Genomic DNA, 16471 nt, shown 5'->3' with positions numbered 1-16471 from the left:
CTCCACATGGCTAGAGGCCAGGGCCCCGGCCCGGCTGGGGCTATACGCCCCAGCCGAGGCGCTGGAATGTTCCAGACTGTAACCACTAGACCACCGAGGACCCCGGCCGTGTGTGGCTCTGGCAGTCCGACACTTCCTGCTGTGTCTGTGTTTACACCGGGCACAGGACGGCTCCACTGCGGGCGGACGCCTTGTGTTTACCTCTGCCTGAAGCGAGGAAGGCAGACTGCGCCGTGTACGTGACGTCACACTGCAGGTCCCCATACGAGTGCCAGCAGCCGTCTCCGTTGGGAGCGAGTAGCTGTTTCTGACGAGGGGGGGACGGAGGGAAGAAAGGAAGGAAGGAAGAAGACTTTGTGACGTCACAAGTTCGCTAATGGGGGTCGTCACCATTGCGACTCACCTGCAAGTTTTGTTCTTTACTTTGTAATTGTTAATGGTACTGCAAGTCTTTGCAGCAAAGTGGTATATTAAAGAAAATCTCTTCTCCCCTTGTTTTTATTCAGTTTTCAGTGGCTGGTGATCGGACTGCCCTTGAAAGTATGTCAATAATGTTTTCGGATACTTGAAAATGTAGGCAAAGTAATTACGGCAGATTTATTGTGCGCGAACTCGTCTAAGGTATGGGAGCAGTACCTGACTTGGTTCACACGATGAGACTGCTATCAGGTAAGAGAAATTATGATAATTAATAATTACTTGGAAACAAATATTTATATGGTTAATCGGTTTGGCGAAGTCAGGAACGAAAAAACTACGATGTCATCTTGTTAACGCATTCGTCGTTTTCTGCAAAATATTTTTTTGGTCAAGAGCTGTATTCTGCCTTTTTAGGCCAGGTGACAAGAGAATATCGCCAAAGCAGATAAAATGACGTGCGAGCTAAGCAGATATTACTGGTATAGGTGATACGTGAAAATGTCATCTCGAGAGTTTTGGGTCTCGTTACAGTGAGCGACAGATGAAAGTTAAATTAACAAAGAAGGTGAAACGAAACTTAAATAGATTTTCAGTTACATTTACATTTGTAAAACTTTATTCTTTATGTGTTATGAAATTTAAGAATGTCCACACCGGACTGTATTTCTCGGTTTCAGTTAAACGTAAAGATTTGTGTGTGACATACAAATGTCATGAACCATGGACATTGCGGAGGCTCGGTGTGGGGTGGCTTGCCCACCGTGGATGCACCCAGAATAGTTGCAAGTCCCCTGCAGAAGTACTGAGCCACGCCGACTCCACAGCAGTCCGAAATTGCGGAAGTGTTGCACTAACGGACCTGTTCCATTAATGTGGGCTGATGGTGGGTGTACAAATGAATTTTCGTGGGAAGTTAGGATAAAGCCGTAACGAGTGTTTCGTATTAATATGTAACTTAGTTACCAATCTTTTTAATGCTTGGCTTACAGTGATTAGTACAGTGCTTACAGAATGGCTGAACCAGAAACTTGGACTGACTTTAGGGGCTGTACGCTCGATGAGTGGTACTACGTACGTAATGGCTTTGCGCCGTTTTTTTTTCCCGACGCTTCCATAGCTCTTGCATTTCTCGGCACTGGAGAGTCTGGGCTTTTTGCATTCCTTTCGATGCGAGCTTTCGTCTGACTTGGCATTTCTGCAAGTCCGAGCGTATGAGACGGCATCTTTCATTATTTTCTAATTTTCAACATAATACCAATTTTTATTTATAATGCGGCGAATTATGTTATTGACTCACTTTGGGTCTTGGTGGTGCTCTACAAGATCTGCACAGTAACAGCCGAATCAATGATCCAGCTAAACGCCTTTCCACGCTGCACCGGTTTATAACTTTATGCAAAGCTAATTCGTAACAAATCACGCGTATGCGCCCAAGGTTTTACGATGACGTGACAGCCAAACCAGTGCTGTGAGACGAACTTGCTGCACAGACATGGTCTGTCTGTTGTAGCCACAACCATTGTTTACGCATCATTAGTCTCGCAGTTGTTAGCGGTTCAGATCCGTCGGTATTTCCCCACACAACAAAGTTCGAACGAATAAACGTTTTACGTCAAAAAATTTCGGGTTTCGTGATGACTCCGCGATTCAGCCAGAGACGACAAGGGACTTGAAAGATTAGTTGAATGGAATAGAAAAAGTCTTGAAAATTGATTACAACATCGACATCTATAAATGTATAACACGGGTAATGGAATGTATTCAAATTAAACAGAGCGATGCTGTATTAGATAAGGAAGTGAGATGCTGAAAGAAGTATCAGTAGACGAATTTTGTTATTTGTGAAGCAAAATAACCGACGATGGCCAAAGTACGGAGGATATGAAATACAGACGGGCAGTAGCGAGCAAAAGTTGCTTGAAAAAGAGAAACATCGAATGATCTGAAAAGTGTTCGTCTGGAGTGAAACATGGATGACAATGAACGCTTCAGACAAGAAGAGAACAGGAGCCTTCGAAACGTGGCGCTACAGAAGAATGTTGAAGATCGTATGAGTAGATAAGATTACTAATGATATACTGAATGCAACTAGCCGGAAAAGAAATTTGTCACATACTTTGACTACAAGTGAGGGATCGGTTGATAGGGCATCGTGAGGCGTCGAAGTGTGGTGGTTGAAATGTGTAGAGGCGTGACTACAGCTAGGAGATGTGTGTCTGTGACCTGAAAGTAGCCCTTCCTATTGTTGTTAAAATGGCTCTTAGCACTATGGGACTTAACAGCTGAGGTCATCAGTCCCCTAGAACTTAGAACTACTTAAACTTCACTAACCTAAGGACGTCACACACATCCATGCCCGAGGCAGGATTCGAACCTGCTACCGTAGCGGTCGCGCGGTTCCAGACTGTAGCGCCGAGAACCGGCCGGCCCTATTGTTATTGTCAGCATTCTTACGTGGTGCACTAATTTGCGGTCGCGCGCCAGTGCTAAAGCTAGAATGTAATACTCCTCATATCTCACAAATGCTTCGAGATATCGAAGCAAGATTTTGACGTGTGATAGCAAGCAAAGAGGAGAGTATTTTGCCATATGGTAAACAAGCGGGACTTTGTCTACCGCGACATACGAGTAACTGCACACTCTTGCAGTGGAATAATATATTTTTTTGTCACCGATAGCTGGTGAAATGTGAATTACTGTGGCTTTGCGACAAGATAAGTGAAAAAACTAGACGTTTATAATTGTACCGAGAATGTGCTTTTTCATACTCTTTGGACTTGAGTTCCGCATTTAATAAAGCACTGTTTCAGTATTCTGTTCAAATGTGTGTCAAATCTTATGGGACTTAACTGCTAAGGTCACCAGTCCCTAAGCTTACACACTACTTAACCTAAATTATCCTAAGGACAAACACACACACATCCATGCCCGAGGGAGGAGTCGAACCTCCGTCGGGACCAGTCGCACAGTCCATGACTGCAGCGCCTAAGACCGCTCGGCTAATCCCCCGCGGCAGTATTCTGTCGGAATTACGTCTGTATTAGAATGTTACCGGGGTGTGACCTTCTGTAAACTCCGATTTGTTTTACCAAAAGAATCCAAGCTTAACATGGCAATGAGAGTAATGTAGATTATGCTCGCAATTCGCCACTCATGAGTGAGCGGTTTTCAAGTTATTGCAAGCTTTAGTTACGAAAAGTATAGTAAAGGTGTGTGTGTGTGTGTGTGTGTGTGTGTGTGTGTGTGTGTGTGTGTGTGTGTGTGTGTGTGTGTGTGTGTGTCTCTTCCTAAGGGACCAAACTGCTGAGGTCATCGGTCTCTAGACTTACACACTGCTTAAACTAACTTACGCGAAGACACACACACACACACACACACACACACACACACACACACACCGAGGGAGGACTCGAACGTCCAGCGGGAGGGGCCGCGCAATCCGTGACATGGCGCTTCACACCACGCGGCATAGTAAAGGTGGTAGACCAATGACCACATCGAAAAACTTACACAACTGTACCAGGCAATACATTCTTTTTGAAAATTGATTCATGAGCATTACACGAACAAAAATGTAAAAAAAAAAAGTACTTCGTACAAAGAGATGTTTGAAACATTTCTAGACATTATTCCAACTATGGACGGAAGTGTTACAAAAACGAACAACAGTGCCAAACGAGGGAATACGTCAAAAACGTGCAAGCACAGCGTTTTCTGATGTGAACGTAAACCAGACGTAATATATCGTAAGTAACGTCAACATCTTTTGTAATAGATTGTTTTTAATGTAGAAAGGAAGCAGGAATGTAAAAATGTTTCATTACAGGCCACTGATGATGATTTATTTTAGTAAAACAAAACGCATTTGGTGACAGAAATACGTATTTCCTTGTAGTTGCGAAGACGGAATTAAAATGGCTTCAATAATTGTTTCTGAAATAATCTCAGAAAGGTGTAGGGCTGTTCCTAAAAGAAACGTAAGTGGCGGGAGAGGGGGGGGGGGGCAGGTGAGTTGTATAAACTAACATATAAGAGTGAGCGCCAGTGAAATGTTGCTCGTACTGTGTTCATTATTGTAGGCTTTTCCCCGTAACTGTGTTATGTCCATTACAGTTAACAGGTAGTACGTACTGCACCAAGTTTGGTTTCCCCTCCTGTCCCATCGTGGAATACCGTTTATATTCGATGATCCTGATATTGATGGATCGTCCGTTCATTCCAACATAGACTTTTCCACCTGCACGATATATTCCCGACATAGCGAGTAGGTCCCTTTTGTCCTTTGCCGACCTGAAACACACTTTGATCTTCTCGGTCGGTTTTAAAATAGTCTACATCTACATGGATACTCTGCAAATCACATTTAAGTGCCTGGTAGAGGGATCATCGAACCACAATTCTCTATTATTCCAATCTCGTATAGCGCGCGGAATGAACGAACACCTACCTCTTTCCGTACGAGCTCCGATTTCCCTTATTTTATCGTGGTGATTGTTTCTCCCTGTGTAGGTCGGTGTCAACAAAATATTTTCGCTTTAGAAGGAGAAAGTTGGTGATTGGAATTTCGTGAGAAGATTCCGTCACAACGAAAAACGCCCGATACGCGCAGGAAAGAGGTGGAGCAAATGATAGTGGTGCTAAAAATACTGAGACCCTACTGTTACAAGCAGGTACTGAAGGCGTAAGGGTTAGCGCAGCTGTAATGTTTCAAAGAGGTTTCTGGGAATAGGAGTGCGAGTCATCCGTCGCTGTTACGGCCTTTCGTCCAGGCAGCGACGTGTGTTTCGCGACTTGTCAGACGTGCCGGTAGTCACAGGTGGGGAGGCGCCAACTACTCGGCTGTCAGTCACTCACTCACTCACTCACTCACGAGCCGCACCCCGCGCACCCAAGTTGCTGTAAACAGTACTGCTCTCCCTTAAGATGTGCGACATTCGTCCGATTGACTTACGCTGAAGTTAGGCAGCACGGTTACGCGTTCCGTATTGTATCCCAGCGTGATGTGTGACGGTAACATCGTGGCCGCTGTATGGTGACGTACGGAAGTCCCGAAAGCTAATAGCACTGTCTCGTTGTTAGTGGTATTCCCAAAACCACTCCCTTGTGATGCTTAGTGGCTAGGAGCAGCAGACCCCAGGTACTACATCTATATTCTGCAAATTGTTGTGAAGTGCTTACCAGAGGGCACCACCCATTGCACCACATATCACGATTTTTTCCGGATCCTTTTGTGAGTGGAATGTGGGAAGAACGGCAGTGTAAGCACCTCTGGCGAGTTCAGAGTCCCTACCGTAGCGATACTTAAGATTTACTACATCCCACGACTCGTCATTTAATGAACGTTCCTGAAAACTTGCAAGTGGGCGTTCAGGGAATAGTTGGAGTCTCCCTTCAAGTGTCTGCCAGTTAACGTTTTCGATATTTCCGTGGTGGTCACGTATGTTCAGATAAACTTGTGAACATTTCTGCTGCTCCTTTTATAAATTCGACATCGCCTGTAAACATCCCAGAAAATTCGTGTCTAATGTAACCAGCCGTAGGCAGGAAATTAACACTCTACTAAGCACGCCGTTTTTCGCAACACGAGTGGGCACGCGGCGCACTTTGTGCGCGTGGAAAGAATAGCTGTCATTATGTTACCGAGTTACCTCGCGTATGAGCAAAATTACAGTTTAATCTTAGTTTCACTAAACGGTGATAAAATAAACGTTTCATTGCTCACTCATTGCCGCACACGAGTGTTGTGCCACCGTAGTGACCCACTTGAAGCGTTAAACGGCACAGTTCTCCCAGATCCGTACCAACCACTTATTTGATTACGAATTATGTTGCACGTAACTCCTCGTTGTGGAACTTTGCTGCTAGCTCAGAATCTGGGTTTTTCCTCGCTATATATTGTATATTACTGCTTCCCACTCGGATGTATGAGAAAACAACTTATTACCATGTTAGCTGAAGCAGTAATGAAGGAATAGGAGTGAGCTCGCAATTGTAAAACGATTCGGGAACCGTATATAACAGTGTTGTTTGTGTTTGGCGCACTTTATACACTGGCGCGCCCACTAGAGGGTTAAACTCCACTCAGCTTCGACTGTTCTTTTAATTATGAGCTGCACTCCCTACAGTAACAGATATTAACTGGAACGAGTTACTTCAGATCCGCACACTTCTGTACACTCGTCACCCATTGGCTACCATTTTACAGCTGCCGCTCGACATTGCCGGGTTTCTGGCGTACGGTCATCTGGAAAATATTACTCGATGTGTCCATCAAGTGCTAGGTCGTTCTTGTCCACCCCATATATGGATCCACAGCTATTTTGTGTGCACTTTTCTAGCTGTGTCGTGTTTAGATTACTTGCTTCGGTGTGTTTCTTTAATTATCAAAATGCTACTGTGTAGATGTGGTGTGGTCGAGCTTTCGGTGAGGCGCACGCACGCCCTTTGTCGCAGCAGGCGGCCGGAGCGGCGGCCATGAAGCTGGGCCGGCTGGGCGTGTGCGGCCGCGCGCTGGTGGCGCTGCTGCTGGGCTGGCTGCTGGTGCTGCTGCTGGTGGCCGTGCCCGCGCTGCGCGCCCCGCCCTCCGCCCCCGCCGCCCCCGCCGGCCTGGCCGCCGTCGGGGGCGGCCCGAGCGCACTGCTGGGCGGCGGCGGCGCCGCCTCCGCCGACGAGCGCCGGCTCGAGGAGCGCCTGCGCCGCGCCTTCGCCGACCTCGACGTGCTCAAGCGCCAGCACCTCGAGCTGCGCGACATCCTCGCCTCCGTCAACATCGGGTGAGTCGCGGCCGCCTGCGAAGCGTCTGGAGGGTAGCGGCTTAAAGGGCAGAGAGAGAGAGAGAGAGAGAGAGAGAGAGAGAGAGAGAGAGGCGAATGGATAGTAGGGCTGTTGGCGGGTCCGCACTGCAGACAGCGACGGTTAATGCGGCGTGGTGCAAGTTACTGGGACCTGCCGATACCCCTCTGAGCCATTGGCAGCGGTCTCGATTCTGTGACATGCCAAAGTACGAGTTTCTCGAATACCTCCAGTATCGTCTCGAGGCGGGATTCGCTGTTCCCATCCACTCTGCGTGTATGTCCTGGAGCACAGTTGGTCTGAATCACCTGCAGGTGGCGCAGATGAGTTGGAACTGCGAATCAGCAGACTGCAGCAACGTACGACATCAGTGGTCTGGTTTTGTGTCAGGCGTGTGTGGGCGGCTGCTGGATCAGTTGAGGCACATTGCCTTCCAGTGAGCAGTTTCCAGTTCAAAGATCTCTGTAACCTCGTCATTACTCTCGAAATCTTTACTAATATTCGATTTCTTAGTTACGGAAACAATTGGAAGTGGGCAGGAGGCTGTCAAATGTTGTGAGCAGTATGATGATCCAATGTAGCGTATTGAAACTTCCTCAGATTTGCCACTGCCAAATTATCTCTCTTTGGACGGGTGCTTTTCTTTTGCAACACACCCCTCATCTCACGTGTTTTACATGTAGTTGTCACCTATGGCGATGCGGTGTGCAGGGCGGCCCGCTCTCACGACCGTTGCCGGCTCTCCTGGTCTCGGAGCCGCCACTCCTCTCAGCTGGCGGCCCGACACTCACTGCACCCCCACTGCCTCCATCGTGCTCTGAGGAACATTCACACCGGCATCCGTGGCTCCAGTGCAGCTCGTGCAAGGCACCACGACGGCCAACGAGTATAGTACGCTGCTTGCATACCACGTACATCCTTTCGTGACGATCATGTTTTCCGACGACAGTGGCATTTTTCAGCAAGATAATGCGCCATGTGACAAGGCTAGGAGTGGTCCAAGGAACACAATGGCGAGTTCCAGTTGATGTGTTGACCCCCCAACTCGCCGGATCTGGGATGTGATTAAACGTGGCGTCAGAGCCCCATTCCCCGGAATTTGCAGGAATTAGGTGATCTGGATGTGCAGATGTGTTGCCAACTCAGCGTGGAATTCGTGAAAACAGCAAACTGAAGCGTTTTCTGCGACAGAGGCAGAATCCGTGGCAGAGCAGTTGTCTTTTCAACAGCTGCCGACTGATCTCGGTCTATGAGGAAATACCGCACTAGCCGTACACTGTGCCAGTCGAGGCGCAATAAAGCTGGCATCTACAGATTATTAGCGACCGAGGACGAAACATGTAGATGTCTTTCTGAACTTTATCAGAGAGTACGTCGTGAGATCAATGTTGCCTGACAATTGGCTAGGCTAACAATGTACGAGAAACATTTCTATTGTGTTAAAAAATGATTTGCATGAGAGGTGTAACGCACACGATGCGGGCTCAGCTGCAAAAATAAAAAATTCAACCCCCCCCCCCCCCTAAAACAAAACATATAACCTGTCAGTAACTATCACAACTTTAATTACAGCAGGTGTATGTAGTAATTATTGGAATGCGTTTTACAATCTCACGCAATATAAACACATTGATTATTCTCTAAGTGTTAAACAAAATTATTAAAACTGGGAAATAGTGTTAAAAATTAATTTGACACAATATCAATAAACATAGGCCTGTAATTGTATCTGTTACCTGATGCACTTGTAAAAGGTCTCTGTGTTCACCTCGATCTCTAGTGGAACTGGACCATTGTGGGGGGGGTTTCCGTCTGTGATGCGGAGGTACTGATGATTTCAGCGGCATCAGTGGATTTAGCTCTTTCAGTGTCGGTACTGAGAAGGCCGAGTTCACTAAGTCTTTCTTGGGTCATAGAATTCCGCAGATAGTTCTTTATATTTTTGTGCATTGAAAATGAGCGATCAGCGAAAGAAACAGTAACAGGCTTGGTTGAAAACAGGTAATATGCTGTGCATACAGCTGGAACGGTACCAACTACGACGGAATTCTCTGTTACTGATACTTTTGTTGAGTCCAACTACACAGGTGAATGAAGCCATTTTTTTTTTCAGAGCATTTTTGAAACGTATTACGTGGTCTGGTAATTCACTAGATAAATCCTCTTCAAATTAATTTTGAAGAATTACTTATGAATTGTAAATATCTTCGCTGGAAGCAGAATACTTCTGGGAAAATAATATTGAGGTAATGGATACCATTAGGCATACCCTCAAATCTTTGTAGCTGGGCTACAATAATGCCCAGTTAGTCATTAAAAACAGTGGTTCTGAAATACATATTTTGTTCCTCGAGCCTCTCATCCTGACACAATTCACCAAAATGTTTCTTCACTATTCGAATTCTTTTATTTTCAAATTGTGATGAAATGCCCCCGTTATTGCCAGGGATGTAACTGATGGCATTGCTTCGTCAAAATAGCAAGATAAGTTATCATGTACCTTCTGAAGAAGAGAACACGGTTTATCAAGCTCTAAATTTTCCAGTTTTATCATTTGAAATGCGAAATTGGTACACTCTAGGTAGAGTCTTTGATTGGAGCACTGTCTGAAAAATGAATTCAAATTTCTCTAATTGGTTTTTCAAAATGGCATATTCTCTTTTCTCTCCTTTTCTTAGATATCGAACATTATTTCTGACGCAGCCCTAAGTACATCGACATAAGCATAACAAAGGGCTTCAGCAGATTGGTATCTCAAAGACCAACGTGTTAGGTAAACCTCTTTTAAAAGTACAAGAAAATACTAAAACCCCAGCTTGTAAAACTATGATGGAGATATACAGCGTTTCTCCTGCGTCGTACCTGTATACGCCGTATGCGTGACATATTGGCAAAACTGCCGTAACCCTCAGCACGGCATTTAGTTAACAAGAGTCTCTTTTCGTCTACGTCACTTAAAAGTTAGTATTTCCTTTTAATATATCTAATGTACTGATCTGCAGTGGATAGGCACTTGGTGCAGGGAGTGGCAACTGGCCCTTAACATAGTCAAATGTAATGTAAAAGAAGGATCCTTTATTGTATGATTATATGATAGCAGAACAAATACTGGTAGCAGTATCTTCTGTAAAATATCTGGGAGTGTGAGTGCGGAACGATCTGAAGTGGAATGATCATATAAAATTAATTGTTGGTAAGGCGGGTGCCAGGTTGAGATTCATTGGGAGAGTCCTTAGAAAATGTAATCCATCAACAAAGGAGGTGGCTTACAAAACACTCGTTCGACCTATACTTGAGTATTGCTCATCAGTGTGGGATCCGTACCAGTTCGGGTTGACAGAGGAGATAGAGAAGATCCAAAGAAGAGCGGCGCGTTTCGTCACAGGGTTATTTGGTTAGCGTGATAGCGTTACGGAGATGTTTAGCAAACTCAAGTGGCAGACTCTGCAAGAGAGGCGCTCTGCATGGCGGTGTAGCTTGCTGTCCAGGTTTCGAGAGGGTGCGTTTCTGGATGAGATATCGAATACATTGCTTCCCCCAACTTATACCTCCCGAGGAGATCACGAATGTAAAATTAGAGAGATTCGAGCGCGCGCGGGGGCTTGCCGGCAGTCGTTCTTCTCGCGAACCATACGCGACTGGAACAGGAAAGGGAGGTAATGACAGTGGCACGTAAAGTGCCCTCCGCCACACACCGTTGGGTGGCTTGTGGAGTATAAATGTAGATGTACTGTCATCTTTTATTTCGCGAAAACCTAAAAAGCTTTCATTTATATTCATGTCACATGGCTTTTCAGTGACACCACGTGAAACTGTAACATATTCAAATGTCTGAGTTAATTGCTGTCTTTTTGTAATCTCCTGTGCTGTATCTGTAATAATAGAAAAGAATGGGGCAACTTTCTTTTCAACTGCGCAGGATAGTACATTTATTAATTCATAGGGTCTTTGCTGTTTCCTGTAAATCGTATTAAATGGTTTTAATTATGTCATTTTTATGCTCATAACATGCTTTTTTACCCTATGACCTTCAGTATTTAAAAACAATGAAATTGAGTTACTTTGAAAGCCCGCTAAAACGTTCCATTTGAGTCGTGTGATGCCTTTGACGTCACTAGCTAGCCACTGCTCCTGCTTATTGTCAGTGTTGTCACGTTTTGCGATTTACGTTTCGGAAAATGAGTTACAGATGGTGAAAACTCCTGATGATTTTTTTTTTTTTTTTTTTTAATGTTCCGAACAATGAGATGATGATACCGAATATGGTTGCAACGCACTTGTAGAGATCTACGTCAGATAGTAATCACTACGTGTGCGTATTTCTGTGAGGATAAATGAGATGTAAGTAAACACGTCCTGTGAACACATTGTCGCTTGCAGCGTGATAGGAGGCGTGTCGGATTTCTAATGCCAAGTTCGCAAGAGCGATTCTCATTCGGGACCAGGTTTTTTGTCCGTTCTCTTCACTTAATAGTACTACTATCTCCTGAAGTTTACTTTATTCCTCATGCCGTCATGTAACAGCTATAAATTCTAAATCATACATTTTAATATCCATTTTCATTTATTTGCTTCATTTTACCCTGTGATCAATTTGAGATGAATGACAAGGACAGTGTTAAGAATTTGTATTTCATGCCTGTTGTAGCTGTTATTCTGGAGAATAAGACCACATTATTCTTCACAAACAGGGCGTTGAAGACAATAATTTGCCACACAGGCATTGAAATAAATCGGCGTGAAGACTGAAAATTTGTGCCGGACTGTAACTGGAACCCGGACGCTCCTCTTTTGTCCAGAACGGTTGCCTTAGCCGCCTCGGCCATCCGGACACGCTTCCGCCTTCCAGCGCAGATTCTCGGTTGTTAGCGTGCCACGCGCAACTAGCGCCCCCACCCTGCAGCGTTCGCCAAGTCCCGCAGGGGTTCACAAGATACGGCGCATCCGCACTGAAAGCGCCTGCAGCCGTCCTCGCTGATACACTGAAGAGCCAAAGGAAGCTGGTGCACCTGCCTAATGTCGTGTAGGGGCCCCGCGAGCAACGCAGCACGACGGGGCGTGGACTCGACTGGCCGCCTGGAGTAGTGCTGGAGGGAACTGGCACCTTGAATCCTGCAGGGCTCTCCATAAATCCGTAAGAGTACGTTGGGGTGGAGATCTCTTCTGAACAGCATGTTGCAAGGCATCGCAGATATGCTCAATAATGTTTATGTCTGGAGAGTTTGGAGGCCAGCGGAAGTGTTTAAACTCAGGAGTGTGTTCCTGGAGACCCTCTGTAGCAATTCTGTACGTGTGGAGTGTCGCATTTTCCTGCTGGGATTGCCAAAGTCCGTCGGAATACACAGTGGACATGAATGGATGCCGTTCATCACACAGAATGCTTACGTACGTGTCACCTGTCAGAGTCTTGTCTAGGCGTATCAGGGGTCCAATTTAACTCCAACTGCACACCATTACAGAGCCTCCACCAGCTTGAACAGTCCCCTGTTGACATGCAAGGTTCTTGGATTCATGGGGTTGTCTCCTTATCCGTACACGTCCATCCGCTCGATACAATTTGAACGAGACTCGTCCGACCAGGCAATACGTTTCCAGTCATCAACAGTCGAATGTCGGTGTTGACGGGCCCAGGCGAGGCGCAAAGCTTTGTGTCATGCAGTCATCAAGGGCACACGAATGGGCCTTCGGCTACGAAAGCCAATAACAATGATGTTTCGTTGAATGGTTCGCACGCTGACGCTTGTCGATCGCCCAGCATTCAAATCTGCAGTAATTTCCGGAAGCGTTGCACTTCTGTCACTTCGAACGATTCTCTTCAGTCGTCGTTGGTCCAATTCTTGTAGGACCTTTTTCAGACCGCAGCGATGTCGGAGATTTGATGTTTTACCGGATTCCTGATATTCACGGTACACTCATGGTCTTACGGGAAAATTCCAACTTCACCGCTAGCTCGGAGATGATGATGTCCCATCGCTCGTACGCCGACAATAACACCACGTTCAGTCTCGTTTAAATCTTGATAAACTGCCATTGTAGCAACAGTAACCGATATAACAACTGCGCCACACACTTGTCTTACAGGCGTTACCGACCGCAGTGTCGTATTCTGCCTGTTTACATATATCTGACCCGTCGGACGTGTCCGACAGGCCAGACGCCATATATCAGTAATTTATCACGTGCAACTGTGTGATAAAAGACTACGTCATTATTATAGAGTGAAAGCTAGTTCTCCTTAAGTACTTTTAAATGTAATGTTTGTATGCGGTAGAACAACAGATACTTAAAACTGCTTATCAATTTTCCGGTAGTTTAAATTATTGAGCAGGAGGAAAAGGAAACACACAAAGTGTAAGGCTGCTGAAGGCAAGGGCTATGATGTTCTGTAGCTTCCGACGAGTGCTACTGCGTGCGCTGCCTGGAAAACACTAGTAGTTCTGGCAACGACCACAACAATTGACAATCAGAATTATCTTCTGAATGAAAAAGTTTCCACTGTTTTTTATTTTCAACGTTTTAAGTATGATTCGAGCAAATAACGTCATAGCACTTCCATCCTAGTCGCCATGAAATACACTTCGCACGTTTCTTATGGCCGGAACGTAAAAATCTGAGTTGTTTTTGAAGAACGAAGAGACCATAAATGCATCAACTGCTGGAAAGTTCAACTGTCAGCCTTCACAAAATTCCTTTCCAGTGTTAGGTAAAAGTTGGAAATGCGTTTTCCAACGAAAAATAACTAAGCAGTTTGCAGAAATAAATACAGAAGACGGGTAACTTTCTATAACACACATAAGGCTTCATCTTACTCCTATTTTGTGACGTCACTAGAGCTTCAGCCAACAGTAACAGAGCTTTTTCGATCTCGTGACCACACCTTGAAATTCTATGATTGTTTTAGCATTAATTTCACAAAAACATTGTGGGAATCCTTCCCGAAAATGCTACTGGATTGTTAGAATCATCCCAAATAACAGTGATGCGAACCACATTTGTAATGTAGGTAAATAGCCTGTTGAAGGGCTAAAGTACTTTTGCGTATATTTTGGTTTATTTATTAGATCACATATTATCGCATCGTACTTTTGTTCCCGGAAGTTGTGTTGCTGGATGCCAGAGTGAACGTTACATTCACAATACTTTCAAGGATCTGTTTCCACATGTTTTCATTTTTCTTTTGTTCTGAAACCATACCCGCATCAACTATGTTTTCCTTACGCGATGACTTCAGAACAACATAAGCGTTCAGCTGTGCACAGCTAATTTGGTGTCGCACTGTACTTTCGTTTAGCGACGTCTGTTCTCGATATTAATAGATCTAGCCAGATTTATGACGCTTTTGTTACAATCTTCCTTTTTGTTCTCAGAATTACTGGTAACACTTTACACTTCAGAAGCGTATTCACATCTGACTCTACAGTCTTCTGAAACCGTTGAGCTAGGAGTATCATTACTAAGAGAGAGAAAAAAATATTTTCAGTAATTTACTCGTTTCTAAACTCTCGCTTCTTCTTTCGTTTTTGTTAAACTTCAGACTGTTAAAGTCTGAAAAATATCACACGACTTAACGACACACCAGTTAACAATTTCCCGCGAAGAGAGCTCGTCTGAAACGTGAGTTGGCTGGTCGTTACTATGCCGTAATTGACATCGTTGTCGGGTAGAGGTGTGACAAAAGTTAAACGTGTGGACAAAATGTGCATAATACGATATCAGCTATACTGCACATCAAGAAAGAGCAATTTTCTACCTTAATATGACAATTTGGTACACATTTTCATTGTTGTCATTGTTTTTATTAACTACTATGCGCCGCCCTTTTGTGACGAGCGAGCAACGTGCTGCAAAGTAAGTGTTACCGAGAGACACAGCTGTACTAAACTCAACTCAACGGTGACCGATTGTACGAAACCGTTTTGACATGCCCATTTCTCTGTGGACTGTAATTTGACTTTACTATTTATCGTACACACATTTCCAGGGGCTGTGGCATGGGGGAGGCTACCTCCCCCCCACCCAATGGTGTATCATCTTACACTGGATAAAATGACTTGAAAAATCAGCGAATAAATTACTTCAACAGATTCTATCGTTTTTTTGTATAAATATGTAGCAATATAGGTCGCAATGTATTTCAAACACTTTTTAACAAAAGAATAACAGCGGCAAATAGCTTACTGTCTAAACCAATAAATATCGTTTAACTTAAACGGCCGTCTTATTATTTATTAATATACATTGGATGCATATTAATGTACGAGTACCACTTACAATATTCAAGAAAGCTTACTATGCCGGGTATGTCCTCCAACTCTTAAATTGCTTATTACAGACAAAAACTTCGAAATCGCCGGACATCAGGGTCAAATCGTATTATTTTCCCGGGCGCACACATTTTATAGAAACGTTTTTACCCTGAACTCCAAAACAATTACCAAAAACTACTTTAAGCAACACCAAATTTTACCAATTTGTCGGTGGAGGACCTCAACTCTCGTTTTGTTAAGCGGTAGCCCATTCCCCGAACCCCCCCCCGCCCTCCCCCTCCATTAGACCCTCCCTCCCACCTTGACGGACTTCTAGAATCGCCTATGCATATTCCTATATTTATGTTTGTGTATATTTTATTTTTTTTATATTCAATTTTAATCTTAATAACAATACTTTGTTCGGCCTTCTGTGGACCCCCAAAGTTTCGGGCCCCTCTTATTGAAGGCCGTGGCTTGCATTCTCATTATGAGGATATTGTGTACTAAAGTGCAAATTATTACATGCTCTCGCAGTCTCATGAAATTGCTATATTTATGTAAATACTAGCGGCAACACTTTTTGCTAAATATATATGTGAATTGGATATATTAAGTTGGTGCATACGCCCCTAGCGTTTTTGTTTTGCGTATTGTTTTTCGTGGTTCATTTATCGATTGTCTTTTTTTTTATCTGTTGCTGTTTGAGTCTACATGTTGTGAATTTGGGATGGGGAGTGGAGCTGTGGACGCTAGGAAACTGAGTGCCAAGTTGAGAAATCGGAACGTACTCGATGCATTCTTCTGTTTGGGTGCAGTACAGGGGTGACATTAGCGGAGGCAGCCGCCGTCTATACCACTGGACAGAGTACGTCAAGAAAATGGTTTTCGCTTTTTAAGGAGGATCCTTTCGACAGTAGTGACTCTCCACGTTCAGGAAGACCTTTGGGATTAAAAGCATTAATCCGCGTCATTGTACTCAAGAACTGACAAATGTGATGGACTGTGCTCAT

At 44.6% G+C, this 16471-nt stretch overlaps 1 protein-coding gene across 1 annotated transcript in view; it reads left to right on the top strand.

The window, feature by feature from the left end:
* Positions 1-6822: 6822 nt before the first annotated feature.
* The window catches only part of LOC126424729 (alpha-(1,6)-fucosyltransferase), a 102701-nt gene continuing 93052 nt past the window's right edge, over positions 6823-16471 (top strand). The window contains exons 1-2 of the mRNA XM_050087448.1: positions 6823-6917; positions 7053-7193. Coding sequence (XP_049943405.1) covers positions 6823-6917; positions 7053-7193 — 236 coding nt within the window. The remainder of the gene's footprint in view (positions 6918-7052; positions 7194-16471) is intronic.

This window comes from Schistocerca serialis, chromosome 10 (assembly GCF_023864345.2).
Source record: "Schistocerca serialis cubense isolate TAMUIC-IGC-003099 chromosome 10, iqSchSeri2.2, whole genome shotgun sequence".
NCBI lineage: Eukaryota > Metazoa > Arthropoda > Insecta > Orthoptera > Acrididae > Schistocerca > Schistocerca serialis.
The sequence above is the reverse complement of the archived record's forward strand: the minus strand, read 5'-3'. Positions and strand labels throughout refer to the sequence as shown.